Source organism: Euprymna scolopes, chromosome 7 (genome assembly GCF_053919585.1).
Source record: "Euprymna scolopes isolate OS-2025 chromosome 7, ASM5391958v1, whole genome shotgun sequence".
Classification (NCBI taxonomy): domain Eukaryota; kingdom Metazoa; phylum Mollusca; class Cephalopoda; order Sepiida; family Sepiolidae; genus Euprymna; species Euprymna scolopes.
Window position 1 is genome coordinate 166318063 of NC_136488.1, and position 25695 is coordinate 166343757.

At 34.0% G+C, this 25695-nt stretch overlaps 1 protein-coding gene across 5 annotated transcripts in view; it reads right to left on the reverse strand.

The window, feature by feature from the left end:
• Nucleotides 1–25695, reverse strand: part of LOC145280128 (putative ATP-dependent RNA helicase DDX43) — a 114504-nt gene that overhangs the window by 3684 nt on the left and 85125 nt on the right. For all 5 annotated transcript variants that reach the window (XM_080131895.1, XM_080131893.1, XM_080131894.1 and 2 more), the window contains 12 exons: nt 25270–25323; nt 24605–24669; nt 22703–22813; nt 17350–17491; nt 14035–14135; nt 9825–9912; nt 8679–8738; nt 6014–6084; nt 4115–4180; nt 1994–2101; nt 944–1018; nt 10–97 (listed from right to left, as the gene is read on the reverse strand). In XM_080131895.1, coding sequence (XP_079988021.1) covers nt 10–97; nt 944–1018; nt 1994–2101; nt 4115–4180; nt 6014–6084; nt 8679–8738; nt 9825–9912; nt 14035–14135; nt 17350–17491; nt 22703–22813; nt 24605–24669; nt 25270–25323 — 1029 coding nt within the window. The remainder of the gene's footprint in view (nt 1–9; nt 98–943; nt 1019–1993; nt 2102–4114; nt 4181–6013; nt 6085–8678; nt 8739–9824; nt 9913–14034; nt 14136–17349; nt 17492–22702; nt 22814–24604; nt 24670–25269; nt 25324–25695) is intronic.

Here is a 25695-nt window from a genome sequence, read left to right on the forward strand (position 1 = left end):
AAAAATTACCTGCTGAGCTTCTTCCATTATTTTAATCAACGCGTCTGCATTTCTCCAATCATTTCGCGTTAACAATGTTATCGCGGTACCAGTTTTCCTGCAAAATAAGTTTTTAAAAATAACAATTGCCATCTTCCAATCTTTTTAGAAAGATGAAAACTCTAAAACTATACTCCAAACATTTCAAAGCGAGATATTCATTATGAATATTGTTAGCTACATTAATGCTAAATTAATTTAATTACATCAAAGCGAGATATTCATTATGAATATTGTTAGCTACATTAATGCTAAGCAAAAGAAATATCAACCTCTAACAAATAAGTTTTCGTATCACCATAGAAATGTAAGGTCAAAAGACGAATCTTCCTAAACCGGCCGAATGAAGCTGCCAAGTCCAAAAGTTGTGATAAAACAACAACTGATTATACCAGGTATCTTCCTCCCTGTGGTGCTTATACAGAAAAGGTACTATCCTATTTTTCTGTTCCAAGTTTAATTCAAGTTTTACGGTATCTTTGTTACATTCCTTAGATGAAAGTGCAGAATAGTTACAAAACATCCCATGTTAAAAATAGATTTCTAAATATTTCAACACTGTACATTCTCTGCATTAGTACCCTTCCCCGTTATATTCAGAAAACCACTTCCCCATATTTTCGCCAGGGCTCTTATAAAATTTGAACTTCCATATATATATATATATATATATATATATATATATTTGGTTTGTATGTTTGTGAGACGATAAACTGATTTTTGCATTAAAGAATAAAAAATGATAGCTTTACAGATTGCAGTACTTCTTGCATCAAACACTATTATGTAATTAAATTGTTTTTAAATAACAAGATTTTATAAATAAATTAAAGTTTTTTTAAATGAAAACATTTTTTTTTTAAACTTTTTTTTTTAATATAAAAAAAAAACATGTGAAACTAACCCTGCTCGTCCCGTTCGTCCGATCCGATGAACATATTCCTCTATGTTTCGTGGGAAATCATAATTTAACACATACCTGCAATCAAAATATAAAGTATTAGCGTCGTCTGCAAGAATTCAGATTTAGAATGAAAATTAATTGAAAGATTAAAAATTATAACTGAACAACTCATTTCTTGTTTCTTTCACTTTTCTTGATTTAACTACCCCAATACAGGATGCTCCAAAAGTTTTGGGCACATTTTGACATTGAATATCTTGAAAACTATTAAAGAGATAAAAACACATTTGGTATATTCAGAAAGCTTGTAATCTCAAGTTTTTCGTGAAATGTTCACAGATATTCAATGTGAACAGCATTGGTCACACAACACACATGAAGCCGATTGTCCAATTCTTGCCAAAAAGATCTCAGCATTGTGTTGTCATTAGTTGTAACAGCTTCTGTTATTTGAACCTTCAGCTCATCCACATTTTTTTGGAATGGAAGGCACACAGACCAATCCCTACAAAAACAAGCTAAATATGCGGGGTCCCACTCCACGAGTGAAAAATTTACTTTTACCATGACTAATGTTTGTAAAATTGTGAAACATTTGACAAAAGGATAAAAATTCGATGACTCCCCATGCACAAATGTTTAATTTTGACCCCTTAGCAACCATTTTTTCCGTATGAAAACTGATTGAAAGTTTTTCACAGATTTAAATACCCTATACACCAAATTTGATGTCTGCAAACTAAAAATTCATTGAGTATATAGGTTGAGAAGTGTCTACACACACATGCTCACTTTTATAGATTATTTCAAGAGTATAAATTTTATATTCTATCATGTTAGACGAAGGAAGATAGCATGACGATTTATACTTCTTTGCAGGATAGAGTAATCAGACATTTGCCATCGTACCAAGCATCTGACATAAATACATCGAGGGTACTCAAGGGTTACAAAACGATCCTTAGTGGACGCTTGACATTTTTGTAGCCTTGTACCATACACTAAATATCAAAGGAAATCATCAAACCCAAATTAATTTGAAAAACTTACGTGATATCTTTTACATCTAATCCTCGGGATGCAACATCTGTCGCTATTAACACTCTGCACGCACCGGATTTGATGTCACGCAAACACTCTTCACGGTCGGCTTGTTCTCTGAAAAGAGAAACAATCATTTCACCTGATGTTTTATTTGAAAACGAGTTGAATTGTTTTATCAGTTTTGTAGTAAAATCTTTTAATTTTGTGAAGAAAAAAATTTAAATAAAAGACAAAAAATAAAAAATAAAATGGATTTCTTCATTTAAATTAATTTTTATGCTTTCTAATTTTTTTTTATACAGATTTTCAAGGACATTTCAAAGTTTTTCAAGGCCTTCTTCAGGCAAAATTCAAGTCCACACGAGGAAAGTATTTTTTTTTTGGGGGGGGGGGGGGTGATTTTATTTATGGCGGCTGCTGCTACACCTTCCCTATGTGCCCCCCCCCCTCGAATTAAATTATAATTGAGAACAAAAATAGACAGATTTAAATCTTTATCATGAAACTATCCAAGATAGTTTTATAAGTCGATTCTAGGAATTTTGTTTAGTATTAGTTATTAACTAGGGGAACATTTTTGTCTAATTCATTCAGATCTTTGAAGACATTTGGGAGGGGGGGATCTAACTGATTAACTCGTTAATCCACAAAATGATTTGGAAAAAAAAAAAAAAAAAAAAAATTCTTGCTCTTAACATAAATTTTGGATAACAATGGAGACCAATGAGAACATGGATGTTGCGAAAAGATATTCGAATGGTGCGGCTATTGAGGTTGTTTAGAAGTTTTGTTATTTTGATAATACCATTGGAGCATAGAGATGAGCTGATAATGGTACGATAGCAAGAGTTAAGAGTAGATGGAGTATAAATTGGAGAAACTTCTGTCATTACTAACCAGCAGAGCATTACCATTGTCAAACAAAGGAAGGGATTATGAGACATGCATGCAGTTCGATAATGGAAGTGAAACCTGGTGAGGGTTGAGGATATGTGTTGCATGGAGAGAAATCATATTAGAATGATATGATGGGTACGTTATGTGATTCTTAAAGCAAGCTTAGATCTGATAAGTCAATTTCTACAAACTGTCCAATATATGCCAGCCTGTAAAACGGATGTTCAACTGAATATTATAATGATAACTAATTTCTATAGCACAACATTGTAATCATTTTTATAACCAAATATTGCAACTTTTTTTTAAAAGTAATCCCTACAAGGTTAGGTTTCTGAGTTACACGCACGCAAATGGTTCAGCATCCCTAATTTTACAATTCTTGTAAATACTATACACAAGAAATTTTTTTTTGTTTTCTTACACATGTTCATCTGGTTGTCTTTCGCATGATTGGTTACTGCCATGGGATCTGATGTTACTAAATTTAGCTTCATACAAAAATGGATGAAATACATAAAAACAGTTACATTTCCAACGAGTCTCCATTTGTCAAATTCCATTCAGTAGTTGATGATGAAATGAAGCAAAACGTGTGCAGACAAGCAAATTTCATTGGTCACATTGAAAGAATGGAGGAGAGCGTTTCGCTTAGTAAATGTAGAACAGTTGAGCTAGCAGGGTCAGTTGGCAATTGAAATGATATGGTTGGATTTGAGAGAGAGTGAGAAACAAAGACCTGCCCAGAGTTAGTTTTTAAATAAACTTTTTAAACTATGTAAAACAGATATGAAACTCAATAGAAGATTTGAGTTTTTACGTCAAATTAACGTATAAACGAAAATAATTTTAAAAGGTTTTTAGTTTGCTCTCACTGCAAGAACTTAGACACCAAGGTCGAAAAGTGGTATTGAGAAGCCAGCACACCCGACGAAGGGTGACCTACAGAAAGTGCCTGAGCAGCTCTGTCAGCATTCCCTGGTATGGGTGCCTCAGGCAATTAGCAATAAACTAACCTCTTCTCAAAGAGAAAAGGCAAAGGTGGATCTTCTAGAACTGCACAGAACTAAACTTTCACCGCAAAATCAAGAGGGATTGGATCATTTAATCCGTTAATTTGAGGGACCTGAGGATAAAAATCCCAAGCTAAAAATTTTCCTGAATATCCACATTTGTTGGTTTTGCTTATTTCCTGAATAATAAGATCAAAAAAAAAGGAATAAGTCTTACCTATCACCATGAATGCACCGGCAAGCAATATTACTTATTGCTAAATCACTGGCAATATCATCAGCCCTAAAAATGGAGAAAAGGGAAATTCAAAAGAAAATTTTTTTTATTAAAACAAACTGAAACAATAACTTTGGAAGAAAATAAAGGATGTATTTTTTTTTTTTTTTTACACAGGCATCACCACTTATCAAGATCAAGAGGCCACTCGAGGATAACAAAACTTTAATTTTAAATCTCTTATAAACTTGTTATGAAAAAAGCCAGAAAGTTCAATTATATTCTGATAGATGTTTGTTCAAAAAGGAATGAAGAAACATCAGCAATAAAAATTTGTAATCTATGGCGTGTCGTCCGAATTCATATAACCATCTGTTGGGTATATCAAACAAAACCGGCCTCATGTGAGTTTCTTTCCAAATTGTAAATGGTGGACCAAGTGTGTAAAGCAACGCGTCTTGTCTTTTTTTTTTTTTTTTTTTTTTGGCCTGGTGCTACCAGATTAGGCTGTTTAAGGATATCGGCTTCCCAACTCAAACACATTATACATGGAAGTTAGAAAAAACAACAAAACAAAAACCAAAAAAAACTATATCTCTTTTCAAAACTCAATCATGTTCTGCAAGCCAAACCAACAATTGTGCCGTTTTCTTTTTTTTTTTTCTTTTCCACTTCCCTGTCTGAAGATACTTGCTTCCTGACTTCAAATGCACCAAACATTAATGTTATTGTTTTTTTTCCCTTTCCCTTTGTAAAACTCAATCATGCACTGCAAAGAGAATATTATTCAAAAAGTTAACATGTTGATGACAACCCTCTGTTCTGGTATTGCTTCTCATCCATCTTTTTTAGATCAGTTGATTTAGAAGTTGATTTGGGTTCTATTATGGATTGGGGTAAGAAATGGCTTGTTTCGTTTAATCCTGTTAAGACTCAACTACTGTCTTTCAATTGCAGATGTCCCTTTTCTTCCTGAGATTCTTATGGATGGTTCTGCTCTCAAGAAATCGACTAAACCTTCTCGGTTTTTCTTTCTCGTCAAATCTTTCGAGTTCACATATAAAATCCATTGCTTTTTTGTTTTTGTTTTTCATAAAATCTGTTTTGCCACTCTAAACACTTTCTCACACCTGAGGCTATTCTTTATCTCTACAAATCTACTAGCAGACCATGCACGGAGTATTGTCAAATTTGAATCCGTCCCATTTTAAGGGTCCTGATAAATTGCAACCTCTCCCTCAGACATGATGTTGCTAGTCTCAATCTTTTCTACAAATACTATTGTGACGTGTTCAATATTGTCTGATCTATTCCCTGCTTCCTTTGCTCCAACTCATCTGACTTGTTGATTTAGAGGTCTCCATCAATTTGGATTTAGTCTTTTCTAAAGGCTTATCTATGGACAAAGGAAGGAAAAAGTACAATATCATATAAATAATTCTGAATCAACTTTTGGTTAAACATGTTTGTGATTCCAATAAAAAAAAAAAATGTAAACATCAAATTTAAAATATATTTGGATTCATCGGACTACTGTTCTTATCTTGAATGATTTTCACCTTTCGGTCGATGTAACCTCTGACCTTTAGGTATATTCTTGTTGAACTTGGGAAGGTTTCTGTTGAACTCAGAAATTTGAACAGAATTTCAAACGAAACCTTTATTTACTTCACGGGGTAGCATGCTCTTGTCCCATCAGCCATGACTGGATAGATGTTCTAAGTAATTTTTAATTGTATTTTTTTGGTCACCTACACAGAATTGAATCTTCAAATCACACTCAAGATGAGAACAGTAGTCCGATGAATCCAAATAATATGAATAACCAACCCTCATCTAAAAAAATTCAAAAACGTCATATCAAATTTAACTGTTGGAATTTGAAAATAAAAAACTCACGTGACTTTTTTGCCTACAAAGACAATCGCTTTGTCTTCTGGGGTCAATTCATTACAGATGAAATCAAAAAGCTAAAATGAAAGAAAAAAAATGGATTAGCGTTTTAAATACTTAAAATATTTTAGAGATTTTTTTGTATTTTCCTGATTTCAACATTTTTTATGAAATATCCAAGTTTTTTTAGATATATTTAGACAGCAAACATTCTTTTAGACATGCTATATTATACAACACCAACAAGCAAATATTTAATCTTTTAAAATTATGAGAATTGATTTTTTTAAAAAGACTTCAAGAACTTTTTAATTCATTCCATTTGTGAATTTTTGAAATGAGGATTAATTATTTGTATTATTTAAACTCATCTTGAGTTTTAGTTTCACGCTTTGGTTGATGCAACCTACAACCTTCTTCATTGTGTATCTTTTCAAACTTGGAAATCTTTCTGTCAAACTCAAATCAGCACAGAATTTTGAACGGAACACTTTATTTAATCCACAGAAGTAGCATTCTCTTGTTTTGTCAGCCATGACTGGATAGAAGTAATTTGCAATTGTATTTTTGAGTATCACCCACACTGAGTGTTATAGTTAACTAATGTACTTCCTAACTTACGGCGTAGCTGCTACCGGAAGTGGTGACAAGCCAAATCAGTTCCCTTGCTTTTTTTTTTTCCTCACACTTATATTTCCCATGTGCATGTACTCTTATGCTTTTCCAAATCATTTTTTTTAATTTAATAATCATTGAAAAGTTTTCGGCCTTATTTTAATTAAGAATTATTGAAATTAGTTCTAATTTTTTTTTTTAAATTATTGAAAACACTTAAAAAATTTTTTAAAACTATTTTGGGAATATTATTTATTCAATATTTTTTTAATTTTTTTTTTATGATGTTTGAAATTTTCTTGGTTTGATTTTAATAATTTTATTTTTATACTTTCCAAAACATTATATAAACTCGAATAAGAAAATATTTTTTTTAAATAAAATAAAAAAATGAACAGTATATTTTTATAATTTCATAAACATTTCTCATAAAATTTGAAATAAAATCTTATTTTTTAATTTTGTTATTAAAAGTGCAAATAAAGATAGTGTTATTTTAATCTGTATAATTTTTTTTTTTTTTTTTTTTTTTTATTGTATACTTTTCAATAATATCCTTTTCCTCTATTTTATTCTAATAAATCATTTCACAATAGAAATACTGAAGAACAATAAAAGTGAAGGAACTGATTTGCCTTGTCACTGCTTCTGGTAGCCGCCATGACGTAAGTTAGGAAGTACACTAGCTGAATATAACAAACCTTTTATCTCCAGAAGAGGATAAAATTTATAATAACATTGTACACCCAGAAAACTACTAAAGCTACTAAAATTCATGCTAGAATTGTCCGCTGTAGTGGATAAAATACTTGGTAAAATTCAGTTGCAAGTTACAAATTGTAATTCTTTAAATCAATAAGTTCTGCACCTGCTGCTGCTCTACTTCCTCTTCTGTTCTTGCTGCCTGCCTCCTCTGCTCTCAGTCTCCTCAGTATTTAAAGTTGAATACTTTAAAGTTATAATGTAGAAACATTAGACTTTCTCTATTCTCAGGACACAGCCTAAGAAACTTTGAAGATTTTATTCTCATCTTGAACATTGTGCAATTCTTCATTTATTCTTGATCCTATGTGTGCACCAGGGAATGGAACAACTCTAAGCACAGCTCTGCACTGTTCAAAGTCATTTGAAGCCAATGACCTGTCAAACTCAGAAAGGGAGCATTATTTATAGCAGCTGTCCAAATGTCTATAGTTAAAGAAATGCTAATTTCAACAAGAGATGATTGTAATTTTTGTTTTTATTTTTGTAAATATATTTGGAATTTTTTTTCAGTGAAATACTTTTTTGATGAAATACTGTAATTTGGACAAAGTTTTGCAATAAGTCTTAAATCCAATATCAGCTGTTACAGAATATCGGGTTGAATATCAACAGCAATCATGAATCAGATAATGGATCTCGTGATCCGTGGTCATTAATATCCCAAATTTTTTTCTTGGCCAATATTGATTCTATAGTAGTTTGGCGTTTTGCTGAAGGCTCATAGTTGCTTTCACTTGTTCTTGCAATGTTTGTCCCTGAACATTCATTGCGTTTCGTTTTCTTATCTGCACCTTTTCCTTCCACTAGGTGAACATTTCTAAGATGGTCTAACATATTAGTCATAATAGTTTTTGCTGATTTACCACTTTTTGATGTGACGGTTTGACATAACTTGCAAGCAGCTGTATTCTTATTCTTGAGATTGATGTCAAAATACTTCCAGCAGAAACTAGTTGCCATAATGGTTGAAGGTTCATTTATGACAACAAAATTTGCTGGTAAATCAGCATTAGAAAACCAGATTAATTGGTACATCCCTACGTTCAAATGAGGAATTGCTCATCAATTTCAGATCTCAAAATCAGAAGAGGCAATTCTTTTTACCAAATGTTTTGATAAATGATTCTAACTTTAATGTTCTTATATCATGCAATATCAATGATGCAATCCAGAAAGTTTTTAAATATTGAAAGTATAATTTTTAGACTATTCGTTCAAAAAAAAAAAAAAAAAAAAAAAATGTAAAAATGAAACAAAACGAATGCCTCATGTGTAAAAAAATAAAAATTACCCGATCTTTCTTGTTATCCTCATCCAAAATTTCAACTTTCTGACAGACGCTATGGACAGCCTGAAACATAAGCGTAATACAAAATAAGCACCGATAAAAATCACATTTTAAAAACTTTTCGTTTGTATGATCTTATTTCTATCATCCCAGACTCAAAGTAATGCAAGATAGCTACTAGCTGTAATTAAATGTTAGGAGATATTTGACAGTTGAACAATGCCAGGTACATCAGTCATATGCGCAAGTATACATATCTATATGAAAGATAAAGCTTCATTTGTATTCAAAATTGTTGACATATCGTAAATCTGCTCAGCTATCATTACAAAATACGGCACAAAACAATATCAAATGGCTAAAAGAATGTGGAATGAATATTTTGAATGCAAAACTTATTTAAAAACATTTTCTTAAAAAAAAAAAAAAAAAAAAAAAAAAAAGGCTAAACATCTTCGTAAGCTACATTACTTCAGTCATGTTAAATTTAAAATAACATTTTCATTGTAAAACAAACAAATCGAACCATGAGTGAAAAATTTACTTTCACCATTACTAAGGTTTGTGCAAAATTAAAAAAAAAAAAAAAAAAAAATTCAAGGCTTGGTTATTGAGAAAAATGTGAACAAATGAACGGATGAACAATTTTGAGGCAATTTCACCCCTATAATGCCGCTGGGGGCAACCAGAGTTATCCTGGAAAATCCGTTCTAGCAAAAATTTAGTTTCACTGTGACTAAAGTTTGTGCAAAATTTAAAAAAAATTCAAGGTTTGGTTATTGAGAAACGTGCAAACAAATGAACAGGAGTGAATTACTAGGTCCAATCTCTCCTTTGTCGGGGAGGAGGGTAGGGGGGGGGAAACCAAAAAGGGAAAATTTTTTTGTGAAATGCGTGGATATTGTGAAAAAAAAAAAAAAAAAAAAAAAAAAAAAAAATCAACATTCATGACATATGAGAACTCATACTGGGTGCAATTAAAAGGACTGTTAGAATCTTAAACGATCTCTCAGTTTGAATATATGAGATTATGGGTTAATGTCTGGCAAGAAAAAAAAAAAAAAAATATTACACAAATCCATTTTAATGATCTGTCTGATTAAAAAAAAAAAAAAAAAAGTTTAAATATGAAATTTTCTTCCAACTTACAGTTAAATCTAAACTTCCAACATAAACTTGGATCGGGTCAGTCATGTATCTTTCAGCAAGCTCTTGGACAGCTGGAGGCCAAGTGGCGCTAACAAGAAAAACAAATGTTTTCGATTCAATAGAAATAGAATCCAATGTGGCATCAAATAGTTTTATGCACTGATTGATTTCGAATTGTGCTTTCTTCCTGAATAAAATTCTTCGACGTACCAATTCCCAGGCCTTTGCCATAGGTTTCAACTTTCAGTTCAATCTTTAGGTAATTCTGCTAGTTTAAAATAAGAGAAACTGGTGTGGCCCAGGACAAACATGAAACACTTCTATCATCTCTTGGTTTCCTCCTCGATTTCCATTACCCACTTTTTCTCCACCCAACACATTCCTCTTTGTACACACACACACACACACACACACACACAACTCCTTTTTATAGATTCCCTGAGGAATGAATTAAGGGAAGTAACTTCCTGATTGAAAAAAAAAAAAAAAAAAAAACTTCCCGTTAGTACATAAATTGGCTGAATAAACAAACACTTCTGATGAAATCTGCTCCAGTTTACAGTCAAAGAATGAATTTTTTCTAAATTATTATTATTCATCTGGACAAAGATACACACACAACTTTATATAATAAATGCATAAACTTCTTTCTGATAGAATTTATTAGAGTAATAGTTATGATTTTTTGTAAAGAAATGGTTTGAAAATCAAAAGTGAAGCAGAAAATAAACAGTTCAGAATATTTTGGAAAGGCATGGACGTCTTGTGTCATAAAACATTAAGGATGCATCCAGACAACTGGATGAATGTAAAGCTTTAACAAACTGTACACGACTGAGATAATTTTTATTTTTGTTCCTTTTTTCCACATTAAAAAACGACCCTGGTGTCTGTGGGGAGGCATTGTAAATAGGAACTGAACAGCATTTGTCTAACATGGATACTGCCTATACTGTTCACAGTCAAGCAACAATATTTTTAATGCAGCTTCAACATTATGTACACAAATTTTCTATTGATTAACTGAAAACAATACAACATTTAGTATCGAATCAAAGCATACAAAATTATGAGTCAAAAACATAACTGGTCACGTGTAATTGAATCGCACTATTGGTCCCGTTTGTTGCTGAGTGGAAAATATATGTTTCTGAATTTTTTTTAGATGAGGATTGATTATTTGGATTGTTTGGAATCTTCAAACTACCGTTTTCATCTTGAGTATCATTTTCGCAAGGTTTCAGTCTATATAACCTCTGATCTTCAGGTGTATCTTGTCGAACTGGGAATTTTTCTGTCAAACTCTGGAACCTGCACAGAATTTCTAACAGAAAACTTTAATCCAGCAATTGAATTGTACCAAATACTTTAAACCACTATGCCACCTGTGTTTGGTAAAACTCAGTTGTAAAGTTATACTTTTCTGAAGTTTAATCTTCAGTATCAACAACATTCAAAATATAATTGTGAATTACTTAGGATTTCTACCCAATCATGGTTTTCGGAACAAGAGCAAGCCACCCCTGTGGATTGAATAAAAGGGTTCCGTTCCAAATTCTGTCAAGAGTCCTGAGTTCGACAGATACACTTGAAGAAAATCAGTTACATCAACTGAAACGTGAAAATAACGCTCAAAATGAGAACAGTAATCTGAAGAATTGAGATTACCAAAAATAAACTTTTTGAAAATGTGCACGGTTGTTTGGTGTTGGGTATCACATGCACTTGTCAATGAATTCTACTTTAAACACAATATGTACAACGTCCTTATGAATAGCACAGTCGAGAGTTTGCATTGGCTATTAGCAATAGTTTGTATTGCCTGTTAGCAATAGTTTGTATTGGCTGTTAGCAATAGTTTGTATTGGCTGTTAGCAATAGTTTGTATTGGCTGTTAGCAATAGTTTGTATTGGCTGTTAGCAATAGTTTGTATTGGCTGTTAGCAATAGTTTGTATTGGCTGTTAGCAATAGTTTGTATTGGCTGTTAGCAATAGTTTGTATTGGCTGTTAGCAATAGTTTGTATTGGCTGTTAGCAATAGTTTGTATTGGCTGTTAGCAATAGTTTGTATTGGCTGTTAGCAATAGTTTGTATTGGCTGTTAGCAATAGTTTGTATTGGCTGTTAGCAATAGTTTGTATTGGCTGTTAGCAATAGTTTGTATTGGCTGTTAGCAATAGTTTGTATTGGCTGTTAGCAATAGTTTGTATTGGCTGTTAGCAATAGTTTGTATTGGCTGTTAGCAATAGTTTGTATTGGCTATTAGCAATAGTTTGTATTGACTATTAGCAATAGTTTGTATTGGCTATTAGCAATAGTTTGTATTGGCTGTTAGCAAGAGTTTGTATTGGCTGTTAGCAAGAGTTTGTATTGGCTGTTAGCAATAGTTTGTATTGGCTGTTAGCAATAGTTTGTATTGGCTGTTAGCAATAGTTTGTATTGGCTATTAGCAATAGTTTGTATTGGCTATTATCAATAGTTTGTATTGGCTATTAGCAATAGTTTGTATTGGCTATTAGCAATAGTTTGTATTGGCTATTAGCAATAGTTTGTATTGGCTATTAGCAATAGTTTGTATTGGCTATTAGCAATAGTTTGTATTGGCTATTAGCAATAGTTTGTATTGGCTATTAGCAATAGTTTGTATTGGCTATTAGCAATAGTTTGTATTGGCTATTAGCAATAGTTTGTATTGGCTATTAGCAATAGTTTGTATTGGCTATTAGCAATAGTTTGTATTGGCTGTTAGCAATAGTTTGTATTGGCTGTTAGCAATAGTTTGTATTGGCTGTTAGCAATAGTTTGTATTGGCTGTTAGCAATAGTTTGTATTGGCTATTAGCAATAGTTTGTATTGACTATTAGCAATAGAGCTGGTGAATCTCATTTTAGCCATCATGAATAGTTATATTGCACGATCACTAATTACGTACAAGAGGAAACATTTTGAAATGAGCATTAAAACTTGTGATTTTCATTGGAAAAGCAAAAATGCTGACAACCAGAAAATAAAATGCACTAAAGTTCATTTATTCCTTACTATCATATTTGATGTGTTGCATGGCTCGAAGAAATTAACCTATTTCTGTCCAGGTCTTCATCCTTCTTTCAAGTCCATTTTAATCACTTCCTCCATTGAACTGAACCTGCTACCTCAGCTGTTCTATATCTTAAAAACACTTATCCATTTTTTGTTTTCAACGTAGCCATACCATCAAAGTAGCCCGTCTTGCACAAATCTCCCTATACCAAGATTTAATTTTTATTCTGGGATCATGAGAATTAAACTGGTTTTTAAGACTTGTCCATCGTATCATTCTCATCATTGCATGCAACGAAACAGTGAAAGAAAAAAATATTAAAAATTGATGCAACAGAAATTATTCTGCCATGACTTCTATTCAAATCATCAATACGATTCGATACACACACACAATGGAAGCATGAAACAAAAGCCCCCCCCCCTTCCTTTACAAAAGATCTAGAAATCCTAGAAAGACATCGACATACCTTTATCGGATGCTGGAATACCTATTCACAGAAGACAAACCCTAGCAAAAACTCTTGTAACAGTGTGAGAAAATAGCACCAGCATGTGAAGAGATTAGCAGCAGCAGCAGAAAAATATGCTTATGCAAATTAGAAAGTGTGTGCAAAAAGAAAAAATATGTACCATGTGGTGGAGGAAAACAAAGTCAGGAATCAAAGAAAATAGACATGTAAAGTGGAAAGCGAGAAATGGGTCGGCTGTGGCTGGCATGCGGTTGGAAGAAAAAAAAAAGGTGTCCATCGGGCAAGATGGATGATGGTGAAAGACTTAAGTGAAATGTTTTTATTTCCTGTTTTATTTTTATGAATTATTAAAGTAAGTATAAACGGCCACATTAAAATGTTAAATACTCCCTTGCTTTGTGAACCATTTGTGTGAACACACAACTGACTACCAATTCTTATCACGACATGCTGCTACCCGTATCAATTGACAAAAAGATCTAGTGGTTTCTTTGTAGAAACTATTTTAATTTCCTTTCCGAAAAAGATGCTCTCCTACTCCCGTTTTTGTTCTCTTCATGTTGAGGAAAAAAAGTACATATCATCCCGATACTATTTGATATTATTTTTAAATTCTTTGGTCCTTTTAAGCAATTCTTCACTATGCTTTGCAAATAAAAAAAATTAAATCATTTACATTAAAAAGAAATAATGCTCACCTGGTCATGACCGTTTGTCTGTCTGGACGTATATCTAACATACTTAATCGAATTTGTGGTTCGAATCCCAAATCCAACATACGATCAGCTTCATCAAGTACCTGAGGAGAAAAATAGTGGAAAGAATAACATTTTACTTTTTTGGATTGTAAAGTTTCACACATAAAATTGACATTCAACTCTAAACTATTTTTTTGATGAAAAACGTTCCAGACAAGGTGTGGAGCCAATTGATGTAAGAACAAAAGATGAATGTTAAAAAGACAGAAAATGTCCACTGACTTTAGTCTTGAAAAGACCAAGGTTTTAAATATAAGGAAAATAGTTAGCAAGGAGAGAGTAGCACACGTCCACAATTCTTAGAAAGAAGCTTCTGGAATAGGAAGCTGTATTACAAAATACTATTTTACAGTATTAAAATAGTGAATTGATGAAGACCACTAGACCAATGAATCAAACGAGCTAAAACACAGGAAGCAAGGAATAGATCAGACAGATGCCATAATATTTATAGAAAAGACTGAGACTAGCAACATCAGGTTGCAGGGAAAAAAGTGAATTCAATCAAAGATACGTTTAAAAGAGTAAAAAGAAAAAATAGTAATTAGCATTTTGCTTGAAAAATAAAAAATTACAAAAAATGATATAAAAATATTTTCTATACAATTCAACAATCATTTCCATATTGCTTAATATCTCATTTTAAACATTTATTTTTACAAAGCATTATAGTATTATATAAGACCAAACTTTAACATTTGCTAATAAGTCTATTAAATCTACATAATGCTGGAAAATATTGACTTTGTAATGCTTAATATATTTCACATTTTAAAATTTTCTGCTTTATACATTTACTCAAAATTCTCCGTTATCCATTTTCTCCTAACCATTTTGTACATTTTAATTTCTATCCCCCCCCCTTATTTCTTATTATTTTTTTTTAATATCGTGCCTCCTTTACTATACCTGGTTTAAATACAGGAATGAAAACAGTATTTATAAAAATTCAGACACCAACTATTGTGACATTTTAATATTTTCTTTGGAGTATTTGAAAGCATTTTTTAAGGAGCATTAAAGGGAGACATAAAATTTACCTAGAGTCATTAGAAACAAATTAAGATTTTCAATTTCTTCTTACAACCCCTTGAGTCTTAAATTTCTAGAATCAAATTTATGTAATCTATTTTGATCAAATTTTAAATAAGAATGTTCAGGATTCTGTTTGCTATTTGCCAAAACTGGTGGGAATCAAGCTGCTGCTCAGCTACTTTGGACTTGACGGACTGAGCATAAAACTCTATTGCATTCTTTATTACTTTCTTACAATGGTTACTGGCAGTTCTGAAAGCGGTTTTAGTTTCTATACATCTATTATGTTGGAAGCAGTGGAAAAAGTGATTTCTGTGCGCAATGGCAGCAGCACATTCTGGAGAGAACCATGGCTGGCTGTTAGGTTTTTGCTGGAATTTTTTCGAGGGTATAAAACGGGCTATACCTACAATTAACCATTCTGTCAGGTCTGATACTATAGAGGACACATCCTTTTTAAACATGGAACGCACAGGTAGATCCGATATAAATGTATGAAGCTATTCCAGTCAGCCATAGTGTATCGATATACTGTACGATGAAGAGGTACGTCTGAGGACTTATTACATTTCATTTTTATCTTAATTGATACAACAGAGTGGTCGGAAGATCCAAGCGGAGACAGAATGGAAACTGAACATAGTTCAGGGCAAGTTGTGAGAAAAAGGTCTATTAGACTCGCATACTGGCCGTCATGGTCGGGCACACGGGTGGGTTCGTAAACAATCTGAGTGAGGTCATAAGCAATGGAGAAATCATGACATAACCTCCCCTCATCATCGGTCTTGTTGGAGTGGGTCAACCATTCTACGTTGTGAACATTGAAGTCTCCACATACGTGAATGTTAGCTGAAGGATAAGCCGATAGGACTTTGTCAATTTTCTCAGATATGCTTTTAAAGGTAGTAACTCCGCTGTTGTGGGGGCGATAGAGAGTAAATATAAATGCAGTAGTGTGAGCTAAAGCAACCCGGAAGCACATATAGGGTAAGTTAGGATCTTCTCTGGAGATGTCCCTACCACATGGAAAGCCATCTTTAATATAGACACATATTCCATGCCCATGGCGATCTTGGGGATCAGATTTAGAAGTTAAGTTAGAGTTCCTTTAATTATGAACTCATCTAGGGAAATAGTCTGTCCAATGCCAGTTTCGCTTAAAAACAAATGGTCTGGTTTAGTCTCCTGTAATTGGGTTTCAACCTCTGGAAGGTTAGAACGTAGACCCCTGCTGTTGAAGGAGACGTGGGGGTGGGGTGGGGTCTACGTTGGAAGTTGGAGATCCGGGTTTAATCGTGTGTTTTTTCTTGAAACTTGTCATGATGGAATTTTGAAATTTGTGGACTAGGTCGTCAGACTTACTTAGAGCAGGACAGAGAGGGGAAACCAAGAGAGAAAAAGAAACAAAGAAATTTTTTTTCTTTGTAGAACATAAGGTAAAGCCGTAACAATTACTCACTAATATGGCATCGAGAGGCCCCACCAGAAGCTACTGCATGATCCAGAATCCATTCACCAAATGGCAATACAGCAGCCCCAGTATTTTGCACCTGCTGATAGGACAGCCTCCTTAGTGGTTAATCCAAGGTTCGGGTCCCTGACTATCAAGCGGATAACGTCAGCCCAGATAAAACGTTTACCTCCAGCATCCTTACTAGTGACATGGCTACAAGGATAGACATAGAAACAGAAAATTTCCACCATCTCTGCTGACTGTTTGTGCAAAATACTGTCAACCTAGAACATAGCTTTTTCTTCTCCCTTTTTCAGAAAATTAACTCATTTGTTAATCCAAGGTTCATTTGTACCCCTCATTGCCACGCCTTCTACCCGGACCTGAGCAAGCTAGACTACTTCAGTTGGTCATATGTTGAGAACATCACCAACATGACCTTCCGCAACACCAAAGCCAACCTGATTGCCACCATCCGCTGAGTATTTGCTGAGCTCCTGCCAGCACTTGTGGAAAAGGAAGTCTTCCAGTTCCAGACCTGTATCAAGGCAGTGATTGAGGCTGAAGGTGGCTACATTTAATAGATGTCAGCTCTACTACATAATCAAGTTACCAGAATTGATTTTTTTCAATAATATTTAAAAAAAAAAAAAAAAAAAAAAAAATGAAAGGCACCTTTAATTTGACCTATCATGAGTAAAATAAGTTCTATCTATTGACAAGTCACATTTGAGTTTTTTGTTTAATTATTATTTGCTTGTACTTACCAAAAACGAGACGGATTTCATTGAGACAATTCCACTGTTCATCAAATCATTGAGTCGACCTGGCGTCGCCACGATAATATCAACCCCTTGAGTCACAAAATCTATCTGCTTTCTACGACTCGCACCACCATAAATACAAACGCTGAGGAAAAAAAAAATATTCGAATCAAAAGTCATAATTCTATCAAATAAGATTTGGATGGACATTCTTTTGAAAGGTGCACGAATAGGAATAAAATAAAATTAAATAGACTATGCAAATATTTTTTCTTTTAGAAAATAAAATTTTAATTCATGTAAAATTCTAGTCTGAAAAATTAATTTACATCAACAGTAACCCAACTATTTTGTTAAGCTAAGTACAGCAAGCGAAAAGGAAAAAGAAAAACAGCCAACAATTTTGCTTGCCTGATGAGGTTAACCCTTTATGACCTGAATTATGATGTAGATGACTAAAAAAAAAAAAATTTATTGTTAATTTTATTTAGTTTAAAGAGTAACGATGGTCTTCAAACTGGAAAATCATGAAGTTGAATAATTAAACTACCACTGAGAATTATTGCATTTCATAAACACACCTTGATTATTATCCATAATGCTTGAAAAAAAGTGTTTATGATAACGAAATCCTCCACTCTTTCAGACAGATGGCGGTATACTGAATGCAAGCAATGGACAGTTGCAATCTGGAGGTATCTGGCATCTACCCAGATACTAAACTAATCTGTGCAAGGCATTTTTTTTTTTTTTTTTTTTACATGAGGTTCACCGCCCGAAGGCCACTCAGGGATAAGGGTTATTGCATGTACAGTAATCAATGAGATAGTATTGTAGTAATCATTAGTATTGGGTGGTTAGATAGAGTGTCTTACTTAAGGGGGCGGTTTGTCAGGAGTTTGTTTATGTTGGACTTGAAGACGTCCAAGTTGTAGTCAGGTGGGAAACAGGCAAGCGGCAGAGAGTTCCACTGGCGTGCAGTTCTAAGAAAGAAGCTTTGCTCATGGAATCTACGTTTGGATTTAGGCACAGATAGAGAGTGGGGAAAATTATTGACAGTAGTTTCAGCCAGACGGGTGTTTCTCGTAGACGATTGGCAAGGGGGGGGGACGAGGGATTGGAGCTCAAACGAGCACCTGCCATGGAAGTAACGATAAAACAAAGACAGGCTTGCAACGTCTCTTCTGTGGGAGAGAGGTTGCAGGGAAGAGAAATGGGCATCCCCCACTAAACCACAAAGTCTATTTTGTACTCTGTCAAGCCAGGATAGGCTGTTTTTAGCAGCTCCTGCCCAGATGTGGCAGCACTACTCCATCCTTGGACGTACTTGGCTTTTATACAGATAGAGAATTGCATCAGTAGTGAGATATCTTCTGGAGCGGTAGAAGGATCCCACCATTTTCCCAGCATCCCTGGCAACAGATTTGATGTATGTGTTCTATTTCAGATCAGGAGTAAAGCTCAAACCCAGAAGCTTGTCAAAACATGGAGCCTCCCAAAGACGAGAGCCATCCATTTCAATTGATGCCAGATGGGGATCAGAGCGTTGATGATGTAAAGATAGAAGCTTGGTTTTGGATGAATTAAAAGTGACCAGCCACCTCTTCCCCCATTGTACCACGTGCTCAAGATCAGAGGAGAGAGAATTAGAGAGAACTTTGTCATTTACGGTCTTTGCTGTGTTGCCATAGATGGCCGTGTCATCAGCATAGATGTCAACAAATGATTTAAGTATGTGTTTTGGGAGATCATTGATGTAGATCAGGAAGAGAGTTGGGCCCAGGATGGACCCCTGGGGGACTCCAGCATTAATACTGTGGGCCTCTGATTTCTCCCCATCAACCACTACTCTTATGAACCTATCAGAGAGAAATGATTTAATAATTAAGACATTTCCAGCTATACCATAGCTGGAGATCTTGTGAAGTAAACCTTTATGCCATACTCTATCAAAGGCTTTTGATATATCAAGAGCAATTGCCCTAGAAAGGTAGCCTCCGTTGAGAGATTTGCTAATCCTATGAGATATAACTGTAAGCACATCTGCTGTAAATCTAGCAGAACGGAAATGGTTGATTGCTTCTCTATTTAACACAGATTCCAGCAACTTACTCATGACGCACAGGAGACTTATTGGCCTGTACTGTGAGGGAAATGACTGATCACCTGAATTCTTAAATACGGGGCATACTGATGAGATTTTCCAGGTTGACGGGAAGCAATTCTCCTTAAGACAACGTTTAAACAGTTTTGTAAGAATGGGCGCAAGTTCTGATTGAAGTCTTGAGTACTATAATTGGAATACTGTCCGGGCCAGTTGCTTTACTGAAATCAAGGTTTTTGATTAGCTTGGCAACATCACGTACAGATATTTGTATATCATATAGCGTATTTTCTGATACAGGAGGAAATATTGGAGGTTGGCAGCCTTGGTCGCAAAGGTTAGAATTAGCTGCAAAGTACTTGGCAAAGAGTTTGGCTTTGTCTGATGCTGACGAGATTACCTCAGGTTAATTTATGAGAGTTGGGATAGAGCACATGATTCTGTTCAGGATTCTGTTTGCTATTTGCCAAAACTGGTGGGAAACAAGCCGCTGCTCAGCTACTTTGGACTTGACGGACTGAGCATAAAATTCTTGCATTCTTTATTAGTTTTTTACAGTGGTTGCTGGCAGTTCAGAAAGCGGCTTTAGTCTCAGTACATCTATTATGTTGGAAGCAATGGAAAAAGTGATTTCTATGTGGAATGGCAGCAGCACATTCTGGAGAAAACCATGGCTGGCTGTTAGGTTTTTGCTGGAATTTTTTCGAGGGTATGAAACGGTCTATACCTACAATCAACCATTTTGTCAGGTTTGATACTATAGAGGACACATCTTTTTTAAACATGGAACGCACAGGTAGATCTGATATAAATTTGTGGAAGCTATCCCAGTCAGCCATAGAGTATCGATATACTGTACGATGGAGAGGTACATCTGGGGACTTATTACATTTCATTTTTATCTTAACTGATACAACTGAGTGGTCAGAAGATCCAAGTGGAGACAGAACAGAAGCTGAACACAGTTTAGGGCAAGTTGTGAGTAAGAGGTCTAAGAGACTTGCATACTGGTCGTCAGTATCGGGTTGGTTCGTGAACAATCTGAGTGAGGTCATAAGCAATGGAGAAATCATGACAGAACCTTCCCTCATTATTGGTCTTGTTTGAGTGAGTTAACCATTCCACATTGTGAACATTGGAGTCTCCACAGACATGAATATTAGCTGAAGAATAAGCAGATACGGCGTGGTCAATTTTCTCAGATATGCTTTTAAAGGTAGTAACTCCGCTGTTGTGGGAGCAATAGAGAGCCAATATAAATGCAGTAGTTTGAGCTAGTGCAACCTGGAAGCACCAGCCCAAATGTGACGACAATACTCCATACATATGTGAATGGTAGCCTTGTAGAGGTACAGGATACTTTCAGGTGTAAGTAACTTTCTAGCACGGTAGAGAGAGCCCACCTTCCTTGCAGCGGCCTTGGCAATGCTCTCAATGTATGTTCCAACTCAAAGAATTTGAAAAAAAGTATTTTCAGGTAATGTATCTTTAGCCATAGCTATTAGTGGTTGAGAAAGTTTCTTGTAATTATTGAAGGAAACCAGTTTAGTCTTGGCAGCATTGAATGTGACCATCCATTTTTGTCCCCATTCCACTACGGATTGGAGTCCTAGGATTTTCACCATTGCTTTAGATATTTATTCATTTGTTTTCCCTTTGTGCCTGTTATAGAGCATGGTGTCATCAACAAATATACCTATCTTAGAGACAATTTTATCAGGGAGGTCATTTATGAATATTAAGGATGATAAAGGTCCAAGGATCGACCCCTGAGGTACATCCGCATTTATATCATTGTTTAGATGTACGAACGTCGAGGACAACCTGGATTCTTCTCTTACTTTAAGAAGGATTTAATTATGTTAAGCATTTGTCCAGTGATACCTTATGAGCTGATTTTCCTGAGAAGACCATCGTGCCATATGCCCGTCAAAAGCCTTAGATATATCTAGGGCTACCGCTCTACCCTGTTTTGTCCAGTGTATGATATACATATTCAGAGATTACAGTTAGGATATCTGCTATAGAACAGGCTTGCCTAATTCCATATTGTTTGTTGGTCAGAAGTTTAGCAGCTGTAAGGTGATTGACTAGAGCTGGGTTAATTTTGGATTCCAATATTTTAGTAAAAAATAGGGAGGAGGCTAATGAGGAGATAATTTAATGGGTCAGTTCTTTCACCAGAATTCTTGTAAACTGGTACCACAAGCATTTTTCCAGCATCCAAGAAAGCGAGATTTGTTATGACATTTGTTGTAAAGTTTGGAGACGACTGGAGCAACCTCAGCAAAGCATTTTTTTTAGTATAACAGTTGGGATGAGATCGGGCCCACATGCTTTTGAGGTGCTTAGGTTTTTTATAACATGTACCTGAGAAGGGGTATTTTTCAGATAATCCAGCGTGGTGTGTCTGCAAAGACAAGTCAGGTAGGGAGTGATTTGCTGGGTTCAATGTTGAGTTTGAGGCAAACCGACTGGCAAACATGTTAGAGTTCTCGGTTGCCGTGCACACAACCTCACAATTGTTGGATAATAGGGGAATTGTTGATTGCCCATTATTTACTACACTGTTGTAGATTTTGCAAGAATTACGGGTTCCTAATTTCTGCACCTCGATGCGTTTTCTGGTGGCTTTGGTGTATTCTCTCTTCGCTGCCGCTATTTCTTAAATTACTTCTAGCTTCAATATACTTTTGTATGTTTGTACTGGACTTCTTTTGGTTAAATCTGTGGTATGTATGCTGCACAAGTAGAAATAAACCATTGGGGAGAGTGGGGTTTGCTATAGAATTTCTGCGTTGGAACATGTACTTCAATTGCCGTTTTGAACCATTCAGTGGTTTTGAACCATTAAGTGGTCTCATTTGCACAATGTTCAGTGGGAAGAGAAATATATTTTACGTGGGGCATCTCTGATGAGATCCCTGATGGCTTCCCAGTCAGCCTTCTTATAATACCTTCTCGTTTTGAGCAATGACTCTTCAGTTTTGGGTTGAGAATTAAAAGGCCATTTCTACCATTATGAGAGCGTGATCAGCATTCCCGAATAGGCTGTGGACATTTGTTATACAATCATTGGAAACTATCTATAAATTTATCTATTTAGCAATTAATGATATAGATATATAATTTTCAACTAAATTTTTCAAGTCAAGTAATTTTCATACACTACTAAGTAATGACTTTGCTGTAAACGACTCCACTGACCAGACTAAAAACAAGAAAATATTAAAGAAAAAAAAAAAAAATTACCATGAAATTCCTTCATATTTGATTTTCTTGATTTCATCCTCTATCTGAAGAGCCAATTCCCTCGTCGGACAGAGTATCAAAACTGTTGGCCCTTCACGTTCTTCTCGGGGTCTGTAATTTGAAAATTGAATTCATAAGTTTTTTTTTCTATATAAAAACTAGCAGGGGTACCAGGCGTTGCTCAGGTGTCAAGAGCTGGTGTAGTAAGTAAATTGAGCAACCACCAGGTGTAAAAAAAAACCCCAAAAAAACATGGATACCCGGGTGTAGATAGCGTTGTCTTTGGACACAGCTGTTAACTTTATCAAAAAATAAAAACAGATAAAAACAAGAAAAAGTATGTGAAACCAGTTTAAGCGAACCAAGTGTAGAAAGATTTCTCATTACAGTGGGTTGTAATGAAAACAAAGATATATATATATAAGGAGGATAATTAAAAAAAAAAAGAAAAAAAAAAAAAAGAAAAAGACCGTTATGTGGGCTCGAACGTGAAAATTGAAGCTTACAACATGACTTCGTTATTGACTATCCCAAGATGCTGTCAGCAAAATAATGTCGAATTAAGGATAGTCAATCAAAAGGAGATGATGGCTTGCGAAAATGTTGACGCGCAAAACTGACCCTTCCTTGTGAAAAATGGCTGAGTTGAAGATGACGGAATTAATGTTTTGGGCCAATTTTTCAATCTTTTGTCAGAGAGACCAAGCTTTAAAATGATACCGATTTTGTCAGTCTGCTGCTTCTGTCGAAAGGTTTTACGAGACATACAAACACATACATATTTTGCCTTTTAGATTCTAGACCAGCAGGGGTACCCTGCGTTGCCTGGGTGTGTAGTAAGGAACCCTAGGGAGAGGGGAATCAAAACAACAGTACGCAGCCCGTGAAGAGAAAAAACATAAATGCATAAATTTAATTACAAAGTATAAATTTGGTAGAATTTTGGGTGCTTATTTAGAATTTAACCCATTTACGAAACAAAAATGTAGATAACAAAATTTTTTAAACTTGCGTACATACCGAATTTATTATATCGAATGAAGATATACTCCAAAAATCATAAATTGATAGAGTATTTTTTTTTCTTTTAACTTAGAAAAAAAAAAAAGTTATGTTTTGATCTGCCATTTTTTTTATAAGGGAAAGACAACTCAATTCGAACTATCCAGATCAAAATCAGCCTTCTAATGGCTACATTTTCCTATTTAAATTGCTAAAAATCATAAAAAAAAATTTTCTAACTAAAAAAATACTTGATCAATTTATGTGATTTTTGGAATATGACTTTGTTCTGCAACGGGAACGTATATCACATTTTTCTGCAATTCATTTTTTTATTAAATAGGTTTGATTCTAAATAAGTACCTAATTTTATTATTTTGTTGAGTTTTGCATTTCAACATTTATCAATCATCTCTTTATTTGCAAAATTTAAGAATCAAAATGAATTTTGAAAAAAAAAAGAAAAAAAAAAAATTACTTTGAAGAAAAAAGGATTTTTTGTTTAATTGATCTTATAAACCAACATTTCAGGTGAAAATTTTACAAACTTACGTGTCATGGCAAAAACTATCAATAAAAAAAAAAAATAAAAAAATAAATTAAAATTAACCATAATTACATTCACAGACAATGTGTTTGAAGAAGGTAGACTATTCATTTAAATCAAGTGTTATCTATTTTGTTTGTCACAAGTTTTCCACATCAAAACTTGATAATTTTTATTTCATTTTTACTTGTAATTATTTTTCTAACGGACCATTCTTTAATAATTTTAGGAACTTATAATTTTGCCATGGCACACAAGTATGTAATAATGTTTTCACCTAAAATGCGTTAGTTTAAAAAGAAAAAAAAAAACAAAAAAACTGATGCAAACAAGCACTGAATTTTACTACTTACACCGTTTGTCCACAAATGTGAATCATGGCAGGAAGTAAAAAAGCCAAAGTTTTGCCAGTGCCAGTCTAAAAATAGGATAAAAATCAAAATCATTTTGGCAACATTCATATAATCATTCAAGACAACAATTGAAGTTTGGCCAATTTCAGGAAACATCAAGGTTTTAAAGGATCAAGGATTTCTGATATATATCATGAGTTATGCAGGCAGATTAGAAATTGTATGTCTCACATTTTTCAAAAAGTATTTTAATATTTCAATAACCATAGACTCTGGTTATGCCCAGGAATTAAAATGTGATATTTTAAAAATTATGGTATTTAATTAATGTTTATACAGAAAATCATTTTTAAATGATTTAAAGCAATTAATGTTAAATCAATAGCATTACCAGGTTGATCTTGCAAGTTTTAATCATTGTGGACTTATCTGCTCATGCTTCTTTTCAAGATGGCGACACAAGTCCCTTTTTGGTTACTCATAAAATTTGATTTTCTTAATTAAAAATAAAACTACTTGAGCAATTTCAGTGATTTTTGGCATATGACATCTTTGTTGGTACATCCAAAGATTTTTCTGTATTTCCGTTTTAAATTATGTCGAATACTAAATAAGGATCAAATAAATATATAAAGAAAAATTTTACAAAAACAAGATTCTCTTACCTGTGCTATTCCAATAAGATCTCTTCCTTGTAACAAAACAGGCCATGCTTGACACTAAAAAATGAAAAATATAATTTGGAATTCTTAAACTATTGATAATTATTATCCTCCTCCATATATATATATATATATATATATAAAATGAACTCATTTTTCCCCCTCTGATTTTTACCTTAATAGGATTAAAAATCAAGACATTTCATGCAAATGTAATATACACAAACTACAGCACAATATCTGAGGTGTGTTATAGGCATATTACCTCTCCACTTCCTCGATAATCGTAGATTCCTATATTTTTTCTGCTGAGAGGTCACTGCCAAAATCGATTAAAATCAATAGAAGTAGTAAAATCTTTTCTCTCTAATTAATTCCTCCTACCCCCGTCACCACTTACACTGTTGCGGGATCGTTCACAAGGGACAT